Genomic DNA, 24472 nt, shown 5'->3' with positions numbered 1-24472 from the left:
TCATACAGAAACCTACAAGTGGAAACAGGAAAAACACCACATCAGGGGAATTTTGTTTTTACGCTGTTACTTAGAAATGGCAAGTTTGATTAGTGTTTTTAGTGTAAGGATGTTAGCTTAACTTAGGCTTTTCTAAGTTTCAGCAGAGAAACATAGTCGATGAATACGGAGGTTAAGGGTTTCTGGCTGCCAGTACTCCTAGTCATTGTATTAATGCTAAAGATGGAAAGATATATAATATACAAGTTTAGTAGTATGATAACAGGAAAACCCTGAGTATTCAGGATTGAGAAATTCTTGCTGTTTTGGAAAGTTGTACTTGCTAAAGCCCTTAAGTACCCTCAGAAGAGGGATACTGCACACCTAATATCCAAACCTGCAACTTTAGCTGTTGATGCAAAAATTACTCGTGTTGTAAGGCAGCTCTGTGAAATTCCTGATAGATTTGGGACCTGAATTTTCAGTAAGTGATGAAGAGATTGGGAGTTCTATTTGCAAGTGGTTTGGATTTTGTTTATTTTGGAGTTTTGAGCTCAGTATTCTTGCTGTTTCTCTTGGCACCCAATATTTGCATGGAACTTTCATTTTTGTCCAGGAAAGAGAAACAGCTGGTAAAATACATGAATGAATGTAGACCCAAGATAACAGGGTCAAGGGTTATCTTAGAGTCTCTGAGGCTGTGGTTACAAATACTGTGAAAGGTGAATCCAAGAGTAGCACTACGCAGCTTTCTCCTTTATTTGTATAAAATACAGAATTATCTGAAGGAATAAAAAAATTCTTGCACTGACAGTTTCAATTCTAGGTCAGCTGACACTGGCATTAGGAATACTAGTCTGCTTTGGAGCATTTGTAGATAGTCCAGTGGTTGAAGTTGAGACCCTCATCCATGATGGGACTGTCTCTGGTTTTACTTACAGGGGTGTAAAGTAATGGTAGGAGATACTCAACTACCGTGGACAAAGGCAAAAATTCCTTAGCAAATACCCTTAACTTGCAATAATAAAAGAAGGTTTTCCTGTGCAGCCATCTCTGGAAATAGAACCTGGGATCTGTATGCTGTACAGGATCGGTTTTTGAAGTGTGTGTATATTTCTTTCCTTGCAGGGTCTCACAGATAATACAGGTTTATCTGGGAAAATGGTTGTCAATGCTGTTTCTATTGAATTGCTAGCAGAGTTTAAAGCCCAAATAGTTCCAGGTTTGTTTCTGTTAACCTGATGAGGTGATGGACTTCTGAATGCACGTTAGGGATGAAATGAAATGGTTTGGTTTGGGCTTTCTGGAATAAGCTACAGTTTAGGAGAGCATTGCCATCTTCCTAGATGATTCTGACCGAGATATGTCGAGTAGAGACAACTGTACTTAGTTTTACTGTTGTTTTAAGTTTGTCACAATCCTGCAGGTTAGATAACTGCATGTCTCTGTATCCATTTCACTGAGTGCAATGTCTCTTGTGCTTTCTTGTACAATTTAAGATGCAGATTTAGTTCTCTAACTTGACAGTGTTAATAGTAGCAGGATTTTAATCTTCCTTTTACCTGTATGTTTATTTTTTTTGTGGATTTACCTACTGATCTTTGCTCTTCCCTTCAAATTACTTGGCACCTACAGGTGGATTCTCATGCCCAGGTGTTTCTGATGAAAGTGAGCTTTACGAGTTTTTCCTATACTTGGCAGAGTTGGAAAAGGCTTGTAGTAAATATTGATTACAGGCAAATGTGAGATTTAGGATAGGTAAGATGAGGAAATGGTCTTCTGAACAGCATTCATTAGAAACTGGTGTAAACGTTCAGACACAGCAATGTCTCAGGTTTTGCCCTTCACTTCCAGTTTATACTGTGTCAGTAGGAGTGTATTTGCTTACCCACTCTACCAGGCCAGACTCATCTGATCTTGGAGAAAGTTACATGTTAGTAAATGTTCTTGCAAGTCACAGTCGTTGGGGCCTAGTACATGGCTGGAGATGCTGAAGCCCAGAGTGGTTTTAGGTAGTAGGAATCTAAGTAGTTTACAGAATCCCACCTATGTTATCGAGGAGAAGAAATCTAACAATTTTCTATTTCTTAAACTGTTTTTCCAAACTGTGCTACTCCCTGACTTGTGTTATGCCACAAACTAAAAAAATTCCCCTTAATTTGAGCCAGTGAGGAGGGTAGCAGGAATGGTGGCAGCAGTCTGCTGGCAATTTATAGAATGCTTTTGCTACACTGGAGCTGGTGGCTGGCTGTTAATGGCCTGCCAGGACTTGGAGCACAAAGTAGCAGTGTCTTTTCACAGTATTTCTAGCAGTGTGTTAAATAAGCAAGGCTGGAAATATATTTCTATGTAAAATATACTGTCATTGCTGGTGACGAACAGCTGGTGTGCTTCTAAGAAGTTGCTTATTTATACAGGGTGTGTAGTTATTGAATTGTCTCTCTTTGTTTACCTACAAGCTATATTTACTGACAGTTTCCCATAAACAGATTTTTGTCAAGCCTTGTGTGTTTATCTTAAAGTTCAAGTGATCTAGATAAATCAATGAGTTCCTGGATTATGCTTTTAGTGGTTCAGTTCAAACTCAGTGGATCTTGTGACTACTGAGCAAGATCTGGTTCCTCAATATTTGGGGACTTTTTCTTTCACTCTTTCAATTCCAGATGCTTTCTCTGTTATATGGGGCTTTTTGAGGGCTGGGAGAGTGAGGTATTGTGGCTTGACAGAAGTAGAAATTGGGGATTTTGCAAAGACTTGTTTGTGAGCAATATGAAACCACATAGCACTATAAAACTTCTCTGCTTTCTTCATTTGTAAGTAGCAATTTGAGATCTTGGAGACAGAGGACAGAGGAGAATTTTAGTCCAAACTATCAGTAGTTGGTGGAAAGCATTCAAAGTTCAGTTGAGACATCTTAAACTGTTGGAAGAAAAAAATGAACAAACTGCCCAACAACACAACAGTAAGAAACTAAGGGTGCCCATTATTTGAAGTTACTTTAATGTGGTGCAGGTAAAGAGGGAGGCAGGTAATCTGCTGCTTCCTTATGATGCATGTAAAAATAGTGCTGGCGGCTGTTACATCAGCTGGTTATCTTGGAACAATGCTTGCTGTAGGCCGACTTAAAAAGCAGCATTGAGTAGCTGTGTGTCTGCCCTCTTCCCTAGTAATCCACTGCTGAATGAAGTGTTTCTAACCCATCCACAGGGAATGTCTGACAGAAGTGCTGTTGCAGTCAGGCATCCTTTGTCGTGATTTGGGTGTGGTGCACGGAGCATGCAGGATACAAGCTCCAGGTTAGTGTTAATCTTCAACTTCAGAAAAATGTTTCCAGTGCAACATAGCTGTGGAGCCAGTAGCATTAAAGGCTCCAAATTCCAAGCCCCGTTGAGGAATGCAGGCAAAGGTTTTTTCCTCCTCTTTTCTTCCACCTTCCATAGTATTTATTGCGTTAACATAAACCATACCATGTGCTTTCTCATGCTGTTACTATTGCTTGAAAACAGGTCCTCATGTAACTTGTCCAAAATCAAATGCAGAAAGATCTTAAAGGGAGTAGGCTTGAGAGGGTCAGAAATGGAGGGGCTGCAAGAAAGGAAATAAACTCTGAAGCCAACTTCCTATGTTGCCTGCACAGGCACATAACATACAGCAGTGTCTGCTGTTGAACTGCAGGAAACACTTGCTGTCTGTCTTGAAGGTTCTGAAGCTCTGTGTCAAGTTGTTTGCAGGGCTGGCCTACCCGTGCTTCTAATGTGGTATTCATGTCATGTACCTTAACATGTTACAGGCTTCTGCTGCTTCCAACACTGGCTGAAATAAGTATTAGCACATCTAGTGTGTCTCTTCATGCAACTCTTATTTTAAAAAAATCTATTTGTAGCTTACCATTAGAGTAAGCAAGTGAATCACTCATTGAGAGATGCTTTAAACATGCTGCTCTAAAAGCTGTGTACAGCATGCACGGGAAGACTGTCTTCCATCTTCCTGTGAGAACACTTTTTTCCAGACTGACAAAGAAACTTGATTTCTTACCTCAATTAAATTTGGAAGAAAGTAGACTTAGTCTAATGTTGGAGTTAGGCATGGGACAAGATGCCTTTAGGCTTAGTAATAGGATACCTCTAGGTCACTATGTTTGAATGGAGCATTAAGTGAACATCAACCATTATCCTACTTCACACCTGTTCAGTATTCTCAGTTCAAGTCCTACAAACAGATTAGTTTCTTAGGATGCAGTGTCGTGCTAACAACTACTGTTATTGCTGGTGTTCTCTGCAGTAGAAGAGAGTCAACAGACTAAAAGGTACCTTCCTGTGAAAGTTTGTAGGAGATCTTGAGTCTCAGCTATTGCTCTGAATTTGTACTGAATTCTCCTTTACATTTTGGAAGACATTATTTAAAAAATATCGTTGAACAGGTCTTACAGCTTTTTAAAGATTTTGGGGATGTTTAAGCCTCTCATGTTACACTCATGTCAAAATAGCCAATAACTGTCTTGTCAGAATCTAACACCAGGTCTAGTTACTGCATCAGAGAAGTGAATCCTGGGCCATTTGAATTTACTATGAATTGTATTTTGCGTTAGTGGATTTCAGACTGAATTGTTAGTAGTACTAGTTTAAATCTGGGCTTGTTTTTTTTAAAGGGTGCCTATAATTTTAAGAAGGGTATTTGGAGAAGTTAAGAATACTGATCCCAGAAAAGGGGCAAGGGAAGCACTTTTTTTGTAATGGTAACGTCAAGGAATTTGAGCTTGTCTTTAGAATCAGAATTTGTGGATTTGGTTTTTTTCACTTGGAGGCTGTATGTGATTGTAGTTAAACAGATAGGAATGTAGATATTAATAAGTCAGTCATGAACAAGCACCAGAAGAATCATCTGTGCAGAGCTGCTAAAAGGCAGTACGTTCTTGGCTGTGTTCTGCTCTAGCAGAAAGAGTAACTCCACTGTCAGTGTAAGTCATGCACTGCTTGCCTTGGCTTGCTCCCATAAATGAGTGGCAGACTGAAGCAAAATTGGCAAGTCTTCACATGGTTAGCCACTTAAAGCTCTTTTGTCTTCCCAGGTTCTACTCTACAGTATCTAGTCTGTCTTGCTGTAATGGGCAGAACTCAGGAAACACTTGGAGAATCATTGCTTTTGTGCTACAATGCCCAAAATACAAATGGAATTTTGAAGATGTCTAAGTATTTTAATTTTTCTAAATTGCCACACCACAGTTTTTACATAGTCCTCTGTGCATACTGCATAAATCTTTCCAACCCTTAAGGATTTTTGGCACCTTGTTTGTAGTCAGGAGCACACTAGACATTCAAAAAAGTTAAATTTTACCGTAGGAAGTTAAACATTTCAGATACTGAGCTACTTTCCAGAACTAATTTGAACAGCATGTGCTGAAGACTGTGCACCTGCGCTACTTTGGGAAACTTTGTTTTTGTCTGTTGAAATTTTCACTCCAAGTTGTGGGTTGAACAAACTGACTTAACAGTTTGCCTTCAATGGCAAATAACTGCAGCAGTCACACATGTTCCGGTTGTTTCTTCACCTTTTGCAGTTTGACTGTGAGTATTATGGTAATTAAGTGTGAATGTATCCTTCAGTTTCTTTGCAGTTAAGAATGCGATGATCCTGTTTCTTTTTGCAGATGTGGAGGTACTGTTGGTGCAATTCTGACATGTCCACTGGAAGTTGTGAAAACACGTTTGCAGTCCTCCTCTGTGACTCTCTACATCTCTGAAGTCCATCTCAACACTGTGAATGGTGCTAGTGTCAATCGAGTGACTAGAGTGTCTCCTGGACCTCTCCACTGTTTGAAGTGAGTGTACATGTTAAATGGTTTTTGGCTCCTTTTGGGGAGGGAGGAGGAGAGGGGTGTGTTGGACAAATCCTCATGAAAGATTCAGACTACGTCTGTCATGATACGACAATGAGATGACTTTCTGTATTTTGGCTTTTAACTGTAAGTTTTGTGTTCCACTCTTATGAATGTCCTTCATGCTTGAGTTTGTACATTGAATTAGAGTATATATAACCAGTACAATTCACAGCTCCAAAGTAGGTCCCCAAAACTCCCTGGAAACACTGTAGTGCTTAAGTGCCAGGCTATTTTCTTCCTGAAAAAGCATTAGTATAAGACTTTTTAAACTGTTTTGTGTCCAAATCATAGACGTTGCTGAATATGGAGCCGAGCAGCCCTATGGAAAATTAACTTAGTCTCTCTGTCTCTTAGAGACTCTTCTTTCACCACGCCATACAATTCCTGCCTTTTGGTATCTTCTGGTAGATGTGTAACTAGTAACACTTTTAGAGCCAGTAAGAGATAGGTACAGCCAGATCTTGCTGTGATCTGGGATGTTTTGTTTGCATAGCACCTCACTTGAACAGGGACTGCCTTTCCTCTCCTTGCCACCAATGCTTGTGATGTTCAGTAGCCAGCAGGAAAGTTCTATGGCCACAGTTAAACAGGCCACAGGCAGGGTTTGCTTCACTCTGGGGGACTCAAGCTAGCCAGTTATGGTGAGGTACCTTCAGTATTTGGGAATGAGGGGTTTTTTCCTACAGAAAGGACCTGCTACTGCTTCTTGTATTAGAGTTTGATAAGGCTCAGACCAGCTATCTTCTATCCCCAAATAATCAGTGACACGTAGTTTGTAGGAAGCCCCTTCTGGCAGTTGCAGTGTAGGATTTAGGCTTAGTCTGGTTAGAGGATAGGATCTGCTTAAATGGAGGTTGTGCCCAAATAGCCCCTTGGATGGAAGATAGTTCTTATTGTGGAAGTTTTGATTCAGAGCCTTTTTACATATGAGTCTGAGTGAACACATTGGGAGCAGGTATGTGGGAAGGAAAGGCTCAGATTGTGACAAGAGCTCCATCCAAAATACTTGCCTTGTTGACTTCTCTTGATGGAAGTTGAGCCCTTCAGCTTCTTCCATGAATGTTTGGTTATGAATTTATCTTCTGTTTAGAAACATATCTGAATGAATAGCCACTCTGTTAGAAGCCTGCTATGCTTTAACCTACCCCTAAAATGTAAAATAACTTGGTCTTCCCAGGAAGCAAATTCAGACTGAGGTAGAAGTAGTCCATGATGAACTTCATTGGTAGGGCTTGTTTGTTTTGTTTTGGTTTTCTTAAATCTGCTTCTTAGGCATGTTATTTGTTTGTCTGCGATACAAGAATGTGTATCTTCTGCTGCTCTTGCTCTTTCTTAGATATGTTTTCTTCCAGGTCAGTATCAAACTGCAATGCTAAGTAATTTTTCTGGATTTCGAGTTCTTTAAATACAATGAATAGGAAAATCCCAAATGACATGGCAATGGACTGTGACAATAAAAATACATAGGTGCAGGACATAATTATTCTTGGTTAAGGGACATGGGCTGTTTGGTGGATCCCTCTGTCACTCATGCCTGTACTGTCACTTCATATTTCCTGACTCATAGGTTGTCAGGGTTTGGTTGTCTCGTCTCATATCAAATTCAGCGCAGTGCTCAAAGGCTCACAATACTCATTCTAAAGCAGGGTGAATCAGACAAATGATGTCAGCATTTCAGTTAAATGACTGCTGTGGAATCACTTCTGCATCTTAAGTGTCAACAGAGGTGACTTCAAAGGCATCTCGTCAGGAAACAAACTTGGTAAAGGTGACTGCGTTCTCTGGCAACAAAAGCAAATTCCCTTCTTAAATATCTGTGGTGTATATCATATCCCAAGCTCTGGGATCTGCTCTTTAATGCAAAAACTTTGTGTCTTATTTGCAGTGTAGGCTCTGGAACTCCTTCAGCTGGTGTCTGTGAATTCGGAAGAGCATCATTAACTACTGCCATTATAATCATGTCTGCTGAAACCTCTCTTTAACTCTGTTGCTCTGTCAAGTCTTGGGACACTGTAGATCCAGAAGAAACAAATAGGCCTGGTACACTTCACTTCTGTTTCTCTTAAGACAGTTAGGTTCTTGCTGCTTTGTATACATGCATATATTATATGTGCATATACATATACATAATGCATTCTGTTGTGATGGTAGTGATTTTTAAGAGGACACAGATCATGTTAATTGGGTTCAGCTTTGCTGTAATCTGATGCTGTGCCCATGCTGAGCTTTGGAATATGGTAAGATTTTTTTAATAATTCCTGTCATAAGTGTTATAAATGCTTTCAGGATGGTAGACACATCTAAGTAATTTGTATTCCCAAAGTGCTTTTGAGTATGTGTTCAGTACTCCAATTATTGCTGTGGAGCAGTGCTACCCACATAGTGAAATCATATCTAATTTATGGACACAAAGCTAAGATGTTGCTGGACATATTATATGCCACCATTCCTAAATAGTGATGGTAACTGTGCAGAACCACAGTTTTATTTTTGCTTACTGAAAACAAATGTAAACTTAGTTTGATTTAGCAGCAGAATTGTATTGAATCAGCTGCTGGAAATCAGAATAGGTTTGGAATCTCTTTCAGTGCTATTGATGGCTTTTACCTGTTTGTTCTGATATTAAATTCCAAACAAAATTGCCATTTATACAAGGGTAGTTTGCTTTGAGTAGTTGACTTGTCATTAACCTGTGTTTCTCTTTGAAGAAGAAATATACAGGAGAGCTATTTGTGTATTGGCCAGTGTTTCTAAATCAATAAGCACAGAGTTCTGTTTTGCAACAATTGGTTAAGTAGTTAATTTTTAACTTTAAATCTGGTTCTAAAGCATTTGCTAGAGCAATTTGCAGTGATGGGATGCAGGTAGTTGTTTCTCCTCCCATGTCCTACCATACTCTTTAAAATACAGTATCTGATTAGCATCTAGATTGTTGGACAGATTGGTTTCACTAAAACTGTATATTAATGGATATCCTTCACTGTGTCAGTGTGCTTTGCATAATGGTTTTCAACTCTTTCTAAAAACCAGTTACATGGGATAGATTTTCCAAACACTTAAGTACTAGTAGTGTCTCATTTATGGTCTCAATTCACAGCTCATATCCCTTTGTTTCTCTGTGAATCCCACAAAAATGGAAGGTGACACCCCCTGGCACCCAAGCAGCCTTTCCAGAGCTGTGTTTATAGTGGATCTGGTACCATGAGATGTTAGGGCTGTACTGTGGCTGTGACTCTTGCATGAGTTACGTTCCTTTTTCACATAGTCTCAAACTTGAGTTACCTTGCATGAGGAGGTAAGTGTCTTTTCTGGAATGAGTCAAAAAGGAAAAACCCCTGGCTCCACAGCCCAGCAGCAGTGCTTGGGTAGGAGCACACAGGCAGCAGTTCAGAACTGACAGGAGGCAATGCCTGCCAGCCTCAACGAAGGGCCACTTCTCACATTAGGCGTTTCCATTTCCTTATGTATCATTCCCACTGGGTCTTACAGAAAGAATAAAGCTAATAACAAGTTCGTAGATGGGCATGGGGAAGGCAGGACTTTGTCTCGGAAGGGTGACTTTCCTCTAACTTCTGATGTGTAACTCAGTGTACTGTTAGGAGTCTTGTAGAATGAAACGACAGTAGCACATGCAAAGCCATATTGAGGTTTCTGTCTTTTTTAGTAGATTGGAGGTTGCAAAAGATGTCCCTAGGTGGGCGTGGAAAGCAGTAGAGCTAACATCTTCCTGAGCTGCTCTCAGAAGGCGTAGGACACACTGTAACTGAACCTTCATAGGTCTTTCCCCTCTTCTCTTCTCTTGCCCTTCACCCCCTGTCCCTCCCACCCAGAAAAGTTCCCAGGCCTTAGGAGGTAAAGGGTGATGAAAGGGATGTAGAATACAAACAAGTATTTCTGTCTCCTGAGCAATCTACAACCTACAGGAATGTAAGATTCCATGCTTAGTATTTTCTCCCTGATAGAGGGATGCTTCCTTTAACTTCCTAATGACAGATAACTCCATGTAAGCATGTGTTCCTATCTTTGAGGTAAGTCTGTATTGACGTCATAAGGCTTTACTTCTGCATTTAGTTCCTGAATTTCTATGGTATGTCAAGCAATAATAGAATTTTATTTCATGCTGATTCTAGGAAATGACTAATTTTTTGTGGTGAGCATTGTATTTTCAGTTATTACGAAAGTTTTAGACAGACTAAAGCTTAAAATTATGTAGTTATGGTGGTCAGTGCATTCCCTAATTTTGATGTGTATGTTAAAATATTGTCGCTTTTGTTTTCTAGGATGATCTTGCAAAAGGAAGGTCCTCGTTCTCTGTTTAGAGGGCTGGGTCCTAATTTAGTAGGTGTTGCTCCTTCCAGGTAAATACAAAAGGGTACAGTACATGAAACAGTTTTGATGACATTTAGGTTGCTGTACATTATTTAAGGGATTTAAGGTTCACTTGAAGTGGGTTTTGCATCTGCAGTTGTAAATAATAGCAAGTAACTTTTGGTTCCTGGGGTAATTTTGTTGTCTGAGAAATTGAGCCACTTGTGTACTCTGCAGCTCCAGTACCACATCCCTGCACCAACTGTCTCAGCATTTGTTATCCTATATGCTACTATAATAGTATTTGCTATTCTGTACTATCCCTTATGTGGAGTTTTGTCCAGTTAAGAAGGAAAATGTTTAAGGAGTTGCACATATAAACAAGAAGTCTGTACCTTTGAAAATACAAAGGTAGCTTTAACTTTCAATTAATCCATCATCTTCAGGAAGCAGTTACAGAATCACAGAATGGTAGGGGTTGGAAGGGACCTCTGGAGATCATCCAGTCCAACTCCCTGATGAAACAGGTTCACCTTGAGCAGGTTGCACAGGACAGCATCCATTTGAATATCTCCAGGGAAGGAGACTTCACAACCTCTCTGGGCAGCCTGTTCCAGTGCTCTGTCACCCTCAGAGTGAATAAGTTCCTCCTTATGTTCAAGTGGAACTTCCTGTGCTCCAGCTTGTGCCTGTTGCCCCTTGTCCTGTTGGTGGGCACCACTGAGAAGAGCCTGGCCCCATTGTCTTGACACCTGCCCTTTAGATATTTATAAGCATTGATAAGGTCCCCTCTCAGTCTTCTCCAGGCTCAAGAGCCTTTCCTCATGAGATGCTCCAGTCTCCTAATTGTCTTCATAGCCCAAATTGTGTGACTAGTAGCCTCAAAACATTGGGTCTTTCATCCTGAATTCTGGTGAAGCACAGACTGCTGTTCCCCTGCAGTGGGAAGCCTGTTCTGAAAGTTCAAAAAGGGCAAGGCTGGGTAGGATGACACACTTAACAGCTGTCCTGGAGACAGCAGACCCAGGACTCCAAAGGGTACTGGGCAGTGTCAGAGTGCAGCAGATAAAGGTGTGAATCTGATCTAATAGGCAGTGGTATTGCTGTTGTGCTGATGCAGAGCAACTGCAAATACTTCAGTTACTTGGCTGGTGCTGGCAGTCAGAGCAAGGTGCAGATTATGCCAGAGTTTGAACCGATCTTACATACAAGCGTCAGCCTAAGTTTGGAAAAATAGGAGCCAAAAATAGGAGAATACCAAAGGAAGAGTGTGGAAACAAAGCTCTGTAAAACTAACATAACTACTTAATCCTGGATGAGGTGATAGTTATTTTCTGGCCCATTTTTATTCCCTTCTGTTTGAGAGAAGAGTCTTTATGCAGAGGGAGTATATTCCACAAAGGTTTTATTCTTCCCTTGACTTAGTGCCCTGCTTTTGTTTGTTTTGGTTTTTTTTGATCTGAAGAGAAGACATTCCTGTCTCTTGCACACGCAATTGGAGAGTATCTTAACTTTTCTGGTTTGAGGTCTTTGGATGCTTCTGGAAAATTTTAAGCTGGACTTTCCATTCAGCATTGATCTGTCTTCTACTTGGATCTGACAGGTGTTGTTTGTGCAGAGGATCTACAAAAGACAAAAACATAATTCAAGAATTGAAGTACTTCTTTGGCAGATTTTTTTAAAGGCATTAGGGAATGCCTGAGGTATTTCTGATCACTCACTTAGCATTGCTGTTTGGAGAAGCTGAAGTAGTGCCAGTAGCTTTCTTTGTTCTTGACACCTGTGAGATATCAGCACTTCGTAATCTGAAGAGCCTGTACTTCTCTTTGATAGTCCAGTCTGGTCTGAATACACAATGTTGATATTACACTTTTAACAACAATTTTTACACAGCAATGGATTCTATTTTATAAATGACTATCCTCAATGAGAAATATCCCCAATTGCAAAACCCCCTCTTTCTTTTCAGTAAACTTTGTTAAATCTTCTGATTCCCTTTCCTTTTCCCAGGTGAAATACTTAGCTCGTTTCCACCCCCCACTAAAAATGTCAATGGCGTAATGTGTGAAGTCTTATAAATGAGCACATCTTCATTCCCCTCCAGCTGACTCAGTCTTCATCCAGTACTTCATTTCAATTAAGCATTAGCTAAGTGGCTTTAACAGCAGCCCTTTGTTTAAATAAGCTGTAGACATGCACGTTTCATAATATGTCCAGTATACTTAACTGAGTTCAGATTCCATTTAAAAATTACACCCATGAAGGAAGAACTTTATCTTTTTTCATAATAAAGAAAAACATGTTTGCACAGCTAGGAAGTTAATGTTCTGTTCATGAAAACTTTCATGTTCATTTTTTCTCTTGTAGAGGGGTGTCTTAAGTTTAAAAACCCCTGAGTTATAGTCTTAAATGTGAGGTTTAGATGTGCTCAAAATAAGTTTTTTAGCTATAATGAGTGAAAAGCATTTTTCATAATATATTGCATTGACATGCTGACTTTTATGTCCAGCTTTGTTTTGATACCAGTTTAGACTTCTATGCAGTACAAATTTACAATTTTCTGTTATGGTGTATTCAGAGAAAAAAATGTGTCTATTCTAAATATAGAACTAAAGAAACAAAATGCAGATTCCAGTGTTCTAGTATTTAAAATATAAACACTTATAACTACAGCTTCTAAAGTATAACTACAAGTTATCAATATTTGTCCTAAATGCTAGAATAATATTACAAATATTAAGTGTGCTGTTCAGATTAAAAAGCTACATACTGCTAGTTCTCTTGAAATTGTAATGCTGTTGAAATGCATTTAGGTCCATTAGAACAAATTCAATCTGTTAGTAAAGAAATACAGAATACTGTAACTTAAATTCTCAGTTCAGCAGTGTTTAGCTTCCCTGGCTAAACTTCAGAATGTCACAGAAATCACTGCCATATTTGTAATTATCTGTCCCTCCCCCCCCACTAATTGTTCATTGGAGCTGTTGTGGAAGACAAAAGTTGTAAAGTATGATTCTTTTTTCTTTTATTTCCATTTCTAGAATAGTCCCACTACTTTGCAGGAGTTACTATTTGAGTAATTTTTTACTGAGAAAGTGAACATTGCGCTGAGATTATCTTGAGTTAGTGAGGTTAATAGCACTACTTGGGCTTGTAAAATGTAACATAACTTGGATTTTGTTCTAATTTTAGAGCGATATATTTTGCTGCTTACTCAAACTGCAAGGAAAAGTTGAACAATATTTTCAATCCAGATTCCACCCAGGTACACATGATTTCAGCTGGTGTGGCAGGTAAGGATCTATAACTTTTTAGTTTCATTCTAGAGTCGTAATTACAAATGAGAGGTGGCAATAAATGTGGAACAAAACAAACCAGAAAATGTTCAGTGATTGAATGATCTCTTTCTTTAGTGGTTATCTTCTCTAGCCTCTCAAACAAGCAATCTGGAGAATGTGTATGAAACTTTGCACTTAGTGTTAATGTAGGGTCTTTAACTGCGCGTGTGTGTGAATAGTATTTCCTAGGAAAACTTGCATGCCTGCTTCTTCAGTTGTAGATCTGTGAAATGTAAAAAGAAAACTTCAAAAACAGTAACTTTTTGCTCTACAAGTTAAGAGCATTATTTGCACTGAACTCTGGTTTAATGCTTCTTAATCCGTTTGTGGTTTTTTACCATCACTTTCTGTTACAGCTTTGTATATCTGACTTCGGTTTGTTTTTCTGAAATACAGATATTTGTATAAATTACATGTAACACACTGTCCTCCTTTGTTCAAATACTAGTCTGTGAAGTCTGCTCTACCACTAAAGTGATGCAGAAGAGCAGATTTCTGTAGCTTTCATATATTTTCATCTCTGGAAACAAATCCCTGTTTTTATATCTGTGGTGTAACTTCATTACGTTTTAGCAGCTACCGGCATTTGTTGCCTGGTTTGTGTGTTCTGTGCTTTTGGATCATTAACAAGGAGAGTTAAAGGCAACTGAGCTGAGTTATGATCTTGGAATTGTGCTAGGGAAATCAAAACTTAGGCTGGCAGCGCTTTACCTATTGTTGCCTGTGTCTTTTTTGTACACAAAAACAAATTTTCAAAAGTGTTTTTCTGTATAGGCCATAGATGCTTCACAGATGAACTCTGACAATTTTATGGTAGCCTGTTGAAGTTTCTAATTCCTGTCAAATTTTACCACCAGTGTACAATGTGAGTACTAGCAATCTGGAATGTACTGACAAAGGTGATGTCAGAATAACGAGTAGGATTGGTTTCCTATTTAATAGTTGCTAATAATCTGATACAGGGAAATTGTTATGTAGCATAGAAAATTTAACTGACATTAGCTTTATAATTAACACACTAATGCTCATCTGTAGCACATGAGAATCTTAGAGATGTAAGGAGAGCCCTTTGGTCTTAAATGGGTAAAATAAGGTGCTTGGGTGATGCAGTTTTTTTGTCACCTGGAAATGTGTGTTTTGTTTGTAGGTAAACAGCATGGGGAATGGGATGGATGGGGATTTCATGAAAAGTTCATACTAACGAGTTAGTTGTTCCAAGAAAGATGAATTATCTTCAGCTCTTTGTCAAAGGGATAAAACATATCTTTACATTTGAGGTAGCAGAAACAAGTCTATCCTCCATTGAAGACAACTTGTGTAACTCATGCAGTGCTGCAGACAAACAAATGTTCAGTGTTCCTAATCTTTGGAAGTTACTGTCCTTATTCTGTAATGAAGAGAACATTTGTGGAAATGTGCTGTAGTGACCTTTCCCAAGTGCTTGCAGATACATACCATAGTTTGTCAAGAAGTTCTGTACGTGATAATTAACTTGCTTTCCTTCCAGAAGGTTGATATTACGCATTTGTACTTAAGACTGCTGGAGACTGGGGTAAATGTATTTGAGCCTTCATTGCTGTTCACCTTTTCTACATTTGTATATAAGTTTTAATATTGAACAACTTTTGTGGCTTTTACCTTTCTCTCACTTAGCTAGTTCTGCAGTTGTATTTCTAAACCATATAGCAAATGAAACTGAATGCCCAGTGCAGGTTCACACTACAGGTCACAACTTACTTTCTCTCTCAAAATGTCTTGGCACTGTATGCTACAGACATTCTCTGGAAGACCTTTAAAAGAAGGTTCTTTGACAAACAGTTTCTTGATATTCAGTACTGATGATATTCTGGTTTATATGAAAAGGACTGTACTTAAAATTAACAGTGCTTTCTTGGGAACGTGCTAACCTTGTTTCTGTAATTCTAATATATTTCAGAAAATGCACTTAAACCAGCTATTAACAGTTTTACCTGAAAGGTTTGTATTGCTATATGATGCAAATCACCTTAAGGAAATCACAAAAAACAGGGACAAGACCCAATGTGAGCTCTTAATTGGTTGGCTTAAACAGGTTAACACAGAAGATCACCATAACATTTGCTTTGGAACTTAAGACTTCAAAATTGGCAAGGTGGATAAACACTTCTAATTAGCAAAAAGTAATCAGTATTGGTTTTTTCTTTTGCAGCTGCCATTGGTTTCAGTAAGGAATTGAGTAACTCAGTCTTAAATGAGGGGGTTTTGTTTGATTATGACTTTTGTTATATAAAGGTTTCTGATACCTAATGAATGTGAGGTGGTGTTTGCACTTACAAAGCTTTTCCTGTAGGTTGCAAATTACAAAAATGACGAAAAAAATACAACAAAATTAACTTACTATTTTGCAAAAGTGATGTAAGTAGTGAGCTTTAGTCAACTTTAAATACTGGTTACTTGTATCGTATATTAATATGTAAGTACCTCAGGCTAGACTGATGTCATTGTTAAATAAGGATTATTTTATGCATATGTAACTTTTGGGAGTTAAAACCTGGGGTATGGTATTGTAAGCATTTTTGTTTGGGTTTTGGTGTGATTCTTCCTTCTTAAGATAAAACATATCTTTTTGGTTTTAAGATTCTTTTACTAAGTTTGTTTTATCCCGAGGAGGACGAATTATGCTACCTATCAGTATCTGATGCCTTATGCAATTAGAAATTAATATTTTTCTCTTGCTGTGTGCTAGCTTCCAGCATATAATTCAGATCACCTTCACACCTAAAATATCTGTGTATTGACATGAAGTACTCAGCAATCATTTTACTTACTACTTGGCATATCCAATGGTTCTTTTGTTGCAAACTTCAACAGTGGCTATATCTGAAGCATACTACAAGAATGAGAGTGTGTGCTTGTGTGAAGATAGTTTATGTCTGTACATTTCAAAGTTAGGCTAAATTCTCAGATTCACTCTGCCTTTTCATTGTACTTACTCGACCTCTTTGGCCACAGAGAGCAAAAGCTGTAGAGAACTGAATGAGGTACTTGATTCCTGTATGGCTTTCCGATTTGACTTTTTAATGATTCATAGCCTCATTCAGACAACATGGTTGCAAATCTGCTGCGAAACTACTTTGCCTTGTGTGCTATTGCTTTCCCAACCCAAATGTAGATATTTTTTATTATTTTTTTCATTTAAAAAATTTGGACCATTTTAATACTTGCAGAGATACCATACTTCTGTAACTCTTTAGTAGTACATACACAGTTACTTAATACCAAATAAAACGCATATTTAGTTCATTGATTACTGATTTTAGAAAGTTTGATTTCATAAGGCATCTATCTTGCTTTTTCAGTGCTAAGTCAAAGCTAGCTTTTTTGAATGGTATTTGGGAGGGAGTGGGGAAGGAGGAGGGTTCACTTTAAATTTGATATATAGGTAAGTATTTGGAGATAGAAAATTGAACTGCTGCAAATGAGCAGAAATTTCAGTACTCAGTGCATTTTACACAACTATTAATATTTGTGGCCTGTTCTGATTATTTTTCTTTCTTTTTTCCTAAACTTTTACCTGAAAACAGTTAGATCTCACAATAACTAATTCACAAATCCTTCCAATGGGATTTGATTTGTACACATGTGTCTGATGAGGTCACTGCTTGTTGTTATGATACAGAAAAGCCTGTGTCTATTTTAGGCATTTACTGTACATTTCTCCCGTGAAAAGAGTGAGATCGTGTCATCTCATGCTCCCCATCCGCAGGTCACTTCCTGCAGAAATATGGACTAACTTAAACCTCGTGAGTACTGAACTGAGCGTCTCTTGCAGCCTCTAGTGTAAGAACCACACATTGGGTTTGTAATATCTATTAAATAAACAAAATAGGGGGAATTCACTTTTATCTTGAACTCAGATGATGTGCATTGTGCAAAGACATCGCTTCTCCTTAACTCTTAACAGAGTTATTTTTTTCTGTGTAGTTCAGGAAAAGGTGGAAAATACCTTTCACTCGTAGCTGCTACTTTACTTGGCTCTGGCTAATTAAAAGTCCCTACTGGGTTAAACCAAGGCCTTGAGGGGTATTTTTGTCCCAGAGCTGCCTTTAAAATGCTGCAGCTGATACTCTGTTGTCACATTATTTCAAAGACCTTTCTTCTTTTTCATTTTTGATATGTATATAATCTCCTTTCTGTCTGTCTGTTTTCTCTTTTGGTTTGTTTTTATTTTACTACTTTGGATTTTTAATTCAGCATTCCATATTCACATGCATCTGTATCAATTACATTGGCTTATAGATTAAAAAAAACACCCCTAACCTTTTGAAATAAATAGGAATACCTGGGATCTTAGCTGTCAGTAGCTGATATAGCTGAAAAAGTAGATTGAGATAATTCTTTCCATCTGAAACTGGGATACAATTTCGTAGAAGAAAGTAAAGCATAGAAAAGTACAGGAGTTTCTGGTATTGCCAAATTGATCTGCACTTATAATGCATTTGGAATCTTTCTTGAGGATACAACACATTGACAAGCATTGTAAAGTGTTAAAGTTCACTGAGACTTATAAAAAGAAAAAAAAAAAAGAAAAGGGAAACAATTGATAGTTGTTGAAAGCCCCCCACCTTTATTTCTTAACAAATACTTTTGCTAGAGATTTTCTGTATTTAAAAAGAAAAGCTTATCTTATCAAAGTCCCAAATGGTATGTTTCATGTTTTGGAGTGCTTTCCTTGGTGTCAGCATCACTCAACTCTTAATCTTAACTTAACCAATTCTTCTTCCACTAACTGTATTTTCTATATTACCTGTAAGAATGGAGCTGTAGTCTTGAAAACCCAAATTATTGAAGGCTCTTTGATTTGAAAGCCTTGGTTTGAACTGCTGTGCAATTTAGGCTTATCACAGCCCTAGGGGGAAAAAATGGGCTGTGTGGCTAAGTGTCTGCTCCTACTGGTAGGGTCATTATTCCAAAATAATGTTTAGAGCAACCCAGGGAGTACAAGTTCAGACAGAATAGGCTGCATCCTGTGCCAGCCACCCTTTGCTGGCAATTTCCAATATATTCTTCCCAGCCTGCCTAGAAGTATCAGGCTGCTGCTGCGGGTGAATGCAGTCACTACTGCCACTCAGACGCTGCTTCTGATCTCACCTATGTGTTTTCTGTTCCAGATTTAGGATCTAGGGACCATCTTGGGGGGTTGAATAAGAAGGAGAAAGGGCTGAGGAGATAATGCTGTAATGTACTGTCTAGTAGTAACAAAATTCCAAAGGATGCAACTTGAATAGGAATGCAAGAGACTTTTTGGTCTTGTTCACTTGTAATTAAGACCTAGGAGAGACCTAAGAACTAATTTTGATTTTTAGAGAGAAATCTTTCCTGGAAAATGTGTTGGTAGGGGAGTTAATTTTTCTGCACCTTATTTCAAATCCTTTGTTGCAGTCCTGTGCATTCCTAGTGCCCTTCACTGCACTGTAGATATGGAAAGATTCTGATTTGAAGAAAATTAAAGCTTTCTTGCTAGTCTAAAGAAATAAAAAATATAATAATATTTCCTTTCAGTTTAGTACAACCCAGGGTCAAGTGTTGTTGGAATCAGTGGAGTTTCTGTGGCATTAAGTGACAGGTCAGAAGGGCTCTGGCTAGTTTAACTACAGAAACTTTTTTGAAGGTGCAATATGTTTTAAAAGCATTCTGTGCCTTATTATGGCAGAGTAGTTCCCTGATGCTTTGAGTTTTTACGTAATTATTTACCTACATGAAATGCAGATATAAAACACTTCTGGCTTGTTAGGATTTTACTCTGTCATATGCACAGCTATATATGTACCTAGACTTGGAAAAAGAGTAGTATCAAAAAAAAAGCCACCCCCAAACCTTTATCTACCACAGGAAGTTATTAAAGAGGTTTGAGTCAGTTTAAAAATCTATTTAATCCAGAGATTAAACTGAAATCTCTATCATGGTTTTGCTAATTTGGCACAGAAACATCACTAAATCTTAGTAGCTGCTAAACCTTGTAGTTTATCTTTAGAACTTTTAACTGAAAATCATAATGACCTGTTTAAGATTTGAGGGTGGGTATAGAACAAACCTTAAAACAGTTATGATCCCCTGGAATTTCTCAGTGTTGCAGGCATTTGTGTGCAATGTAAACCGAGATTGTGATTGAACAGAAGTAATACGTATGCAAGCAGTTCTGCTAAATATATATGTGAGCTGTTACTGATCTCCATAAACAAGCTTATCAATAGCCTGTTTGTTGTATAAATATCATGCACTAGATAGGCACTGAACAAGGTAACTCTTTGTTGCTTTCACACAACCTCAGTCCATTCCCTTGCAGGAGGGCAGCATGTCTTGTAGTGATAGACAAGTGATGTGTCACTTAGAAAGCAAGTGTCTAAATTTATCATCTCTTGCCTGGCCATGTTCCAGCTCTACCCTCTCCCTCTTCTCTCCTGCAGACATGACACCTCATTAATGGTGCATGTGTGGTATTACAACTCTAGGTGGGTTTTTTGCTTTTTTTTTTTTTCAGAGCTGCTTTTCACTGCTTTTTTTCTCTCCACGGTTGTGCAGAAGTAAGAGTGATTCTTACTACTTTTCTTTTTTTTTCCAAACTTGTTTCCTTTTCTCTTTTTCTTTTTCTTTAGTGGACTGAAAATCAAAGCTTTAACCCTTAGCCCTTATACAAGCCTGAATAGTTGCTGTCTGTCTGGATAGTTAGAAGTCATACTACTTTAACAATTTAAACACTCATATGTTTGTAAAAGTATTCCTAGGCCAACCAACAATCTGTACTTTGAATACTAAATAAAACATTAGCACTCAAATTTAACTCCTCTTTATAATTTAGTATTAAAAGGTCTCTTAACTTAGAGTAATACATGCCTTGTAACTGCACCAAAAGTAGTATTTATTCAGTCTGCATGCTTTTAAACTCGGATTGTATTTCAGCTAGCAAATTAAATTGACACAATGTTTTATACAATCTCAAATTGCTATAGCTGTATCTGCAATGCATTCTTATTGATGTGTTTGCCAAATTGGCTAATATTAGTCTAGCTAGCTTTGTTCTATGGTGTCAAAACAGGGTTGGTATGATTAGATAGGCAGAGAAATGTACACAATTGGAATTATTTTATATGGGGTGTCTCTTGCTAAGAATCAAACTTACTCAATGTTAATGTAAAATTTAAAAATAAGCTAAATGTTTATTGGCTGTATGGATTCATAACATGTTAGTAAAGGGCTACAATGGGTACTTCCTAAAAGTCAGTATAGTCCGAGTTTTTGCATCCACTGTACCTTACTGTGTGTGAACTTAGATGCAGTTGCTTTTGTGATACTATCACATCTAACTTTTCTTTTTAAATATTTTAGGTTTTACTGCGATCACAACAACTAACCCCATTTGGCTAGTAAAGACACGATTACAGCTTGATGCAAGGTATAGTGACAATGGGAAATCCCACAGCCGTGATACTATTTAAATGCTTAGAGGTTGTGAATCTGTTCTGCATCCCAAAATGGAATGTTTCTTTAAATATCCAACATTTCGAATTAGAAAGTTGATGCCGATCTATCTACAAGTTACACTATCGTTTTTCTCTACTTTCATCTCTATTGTGAGGCATGCTTGAGGCACTATAGTAGACTGGCCAGCTAACTTATAATGAATTACAAGGCTAACAGTCTCATTAAAGTAACCATATGTTTACACTTTCCTGCAGTGATACATTCTCCTTGGTGTAGCTGTTCAGCTAAACATTGCTGAAATAAGGATTTCAGTATTTTAACAAAAGATTAGAAAAATGCCTGAAACATTGTGGGTTTTTTTTACATCTAATGAACTCTAGCCTGTAAAAAGGGGAAGATGCAGGAATTGTCCTAATGCAGGATAGTTAATAGAAGTTGTTTGGACTTATTACAGAACCAATTACAGAAACTGTTCATTATTACAAAACTTGTAATGAAGTGTAACTTTATGCAAACAAGGTGGTGGAAGACCAACCTTTGTATTCCCATCTATATAAAACTGTAGGGAGAGACTGATATGATGCAAGTATCTCAATGCAACGGTCTTGTTAATTTTGTAGACTTTCTTACTGAAAACTTAGTTCGCAATATAAAATTATTTCTTCAGCCATCCTAAATACATTAATGAGCCACATATTCCTATTGGAGATCTGTTGGACTTTCTGTATTAAGTGCAGATTAGTATTTTTCCTCATGGCAGGCATGTTGTCAGCTGCAAGGTGACCATAGTAAATATAACCCAGAACTAGTTTTACTGTGAGATTTTTTTTCTGATGCCATTGTATGATTGGGGTGATAATTTCGTGATTAATTCAAAGGGCTTTTTGCTGCTATGTGCAGCCTGATGGCATCTTGTGCATGTGCTTGGTTTTTTACTGATTAATCACTTAACTTACTTCAACTGTAGGGCTTTAAGGAAATTAGGGAAAACTGTGGATTTCTTGTGCCCATTATTTCTGTACATTGTATTAAGCACATTGTTGCTATGGGAGACCTGAAGAAGGATATTCTAACTATGTAGGACACTGCAGTTACATGAGCTAGTCTAGCACATATTTCATTCTCAGCTCTTCAAATTCAGTTGTTATTGGAGGCATAAGACCACTTGGCCTGTGGGATTATCCTGGCCTGATCTTGTTTCTGTTCAAGTTCTTGAAAAACCCTCTGATCCCCATAAGAGCTGGAGAAGGCATGTGTTTTGTTTCCAAAGTGAAATTGCTTTGGCCTTCAAGATAATGTTGTGCATCAGAAGAACAGACTTTTACAGCAGTCTGTGTCAGTGCACCTGCACAGGTATACCAGGGACATATTGGGAACTGATGTGCCCCTGGAGCTGCAGCTATAGGTCCAGCTACTCTTCTCACCAGTTGTTCTTTGACTCTTTTCTCTTGCCTGTCAGCAAATCAGTGCTGGCCCCCCAGTTATTTGCACTATCTGCGATCTAGCTTACTCAAGATCTGATTCGCAGCGATTTGTGCCCACTCTTTGTCTTAATTGTGCTTGGTACCTTGTCTCAGTGCTGTCTGACATTGCACGTTCAAACCATCGGCACTTAAATTTTGCCATCGAGTGCCTCATACTGCCGCTGTCTGTCTGACATTATTCGTGAGTTACTGTAACTTCTTACAAGGTCATTTGCTGGTTTATTCTGCGATTAGCTCACTCAGGAGACCTGCTGGCAGAATCCATATGCTTCAAGTGCCTGCACTTGCTGCTGCAATGAAGCATATTTTATGCAATGCTGTAATGGTTTTGCATAGCTGTGTACAGTATGCTAAGTATATACAAGTATATGCTACTCAATTCAGTAAGCAAGCTAAAAATGGGAATAAGACTATTTAACAAATATTACTTGATACAATTATGTCTAATGAGCATTTTCCTTGACATCGGCAGTGGCTTAGTTGAATCAAATAATAGCTACCTGTGTTATATTTGTCGGTATGCTCCCTTTGGATATTCTAGTTGTTTGCTGATAGCTGTGATGCTGTGAGGCCTGCTGTTTGAACCCTTAGCCACTGTAATTACCATGCTATGAAGCTGTTTATCTGAAGCAAAATTGAGGGGAAATCCACTTATGCAGAAGAAAATGGTAATTTTTCATGAGTCATTGACATTTACAGTTCATTGGGGGTTCTGTTTTCAAGTAATTTAGTCCTTTGTTCCGCAGGCCTTGGGGAGGCCTAGAGCTGTTCAGTTTGTCTACATGATGCTTTTTCTTTAGTCACCATATGAAGTTTGGCTTGAGTTCAGTGTAATGCTTTGCCTGTGTTTAGTGCTTGAAGGCCTTTGAGACTTTCATTTCAGGTTCTGTTTGTTCTTAAATGTATCTGAATTGGAGCCCCTCAGCATCAGTGTGAGAAGTTTCCTGAGTCCTCTTGTCACTCAAGCAAAACTGTTTAATTATTTTCCAGTCTCAAGTTGCACCAGCTTGATGTCTGTCCTGTTCTTTACTTTTTAGAAATCGTGGAGAAAAGCGAATGAGTGCTTTTGAATGTGTCCGAAAAGTGTATCGATCAGATGGTATTAAAGGCTTCTACAGAGGAATGTCAGCATCCTACGCAGGCATATCTGAGACTGTTATTCATTTTGTTATTTATGAGAGTATTAAGAGAAAACTACTGGAGTATAAGACTGCTTCTGCCATGGACAATGAGGATGAATCAGCAAAAGAAGCTTCGGACTTCGTTGGAATGATGATGGCTGCTGCCACTTCCAAAACTTGTGCAACATCAATAGCATATCCCCATGGTAAGTGGGGCATGTACAGCTGAGAGCCTGAATCAGATTGATCGAAGGGAGTCTTTTCAGTGATATTTCAGCAGACTTCTGGCTCACTTGCTAAAGAACTCTTTCTAAAGTTTTTCATGTCTGATACCACATGATCATAGTATTTAGAAATGGAAGTGGTTTTAACTGGATATCTAGCATGGCCTCTTGTTACGCAATGCTTATTTTTCCAAGGGGTTTGCCAGAGTATGACCCAAAATACTTGAAGGTCCTTATTCTCTTGCAATGTCTCTACATACTCAGCAATTTCACATAATTTGCCAGCAAGTCTTGTCCCCTATTTAGGAAAATAGGCTGTCTAGTTTGGTTTTCAGTTGCACTTAATTTTCCTGCAAAGTAGTTGTGTAAACATTGTTTTTGAATGCATTGAGTGCTTTGTAGTAGCAACTTCCAAACTAAAATGTAAGCCCAAACAACAGTCCTTCTGGATTTTAACTAAGCAAATGGACTTTCCTTGCTTAGTTAAATATCTAATACTGCAAAAAAAACCCAAACTTGTTTTCCTCTTACACATACTTGATTTGCTTCTCTGTTTGTCTTCCTCCTCCTTTTCTAAAGATTTCTTCTGAGATTGAAAACCTGGGGAGGGAAGAGAGGTTGCATTTTCATGTAAAATGACTAATTGGTTTCTGGAAAAGATAATGAAAAGTGGTGAATG

At 38.2% G+C, this 24472-nt stretch overlaps 1 protein-coding gene across 1 annotated transcript in view; it reads left to right on the top strand.

The window, feature by feature from the left end:
- Positions 1-24472, top strand: part of SLC25A36 (solute carrier family 25 member 36) — a 33105-nt gene that overhangs the window by 4262 nt on the left and 4371 nt on the right. The window contains exons 2-7 of the mRNA XM_086468586.1: positions 1108-1201; positions 5599-5797; positions 10138-10215; positions 13358-13458; positions 20869-20935; positions 23486-23775. Coding sequence (XP_086324712.1) covers positions 1108-1201; positions 5599-5797; positions 10138-10215; positions 13358-13458; positions 20869-20935; positions 23486-23775 — 829 coding nt within the window. The remainder of the gene's footprint in view (positions 1-1107; positions 1202-5598; positions 5798-10137; positions 10216-13357; positions 13459-20868; positions 20936-23485; positions 23776-24472) is intronic.

This window comes from Leptosomus discolor, chromosome 7 (genome assembly GCF_034619465.1).
Source record: "Leptosomus discolor isolate bLepDis1 chromosome 7, bLepDis1.hap2, whole genome shotgun sequence".
Lineage (NCBI taxonomy): Eukaryota > Metazoa > Chordata > Aves > Leptosomiformes > Leptosomidae > Leptosomus > Leptosomus discolor.
This window is presented reverse-complemented; position numbering and strand designations above follow the sequence as displayed.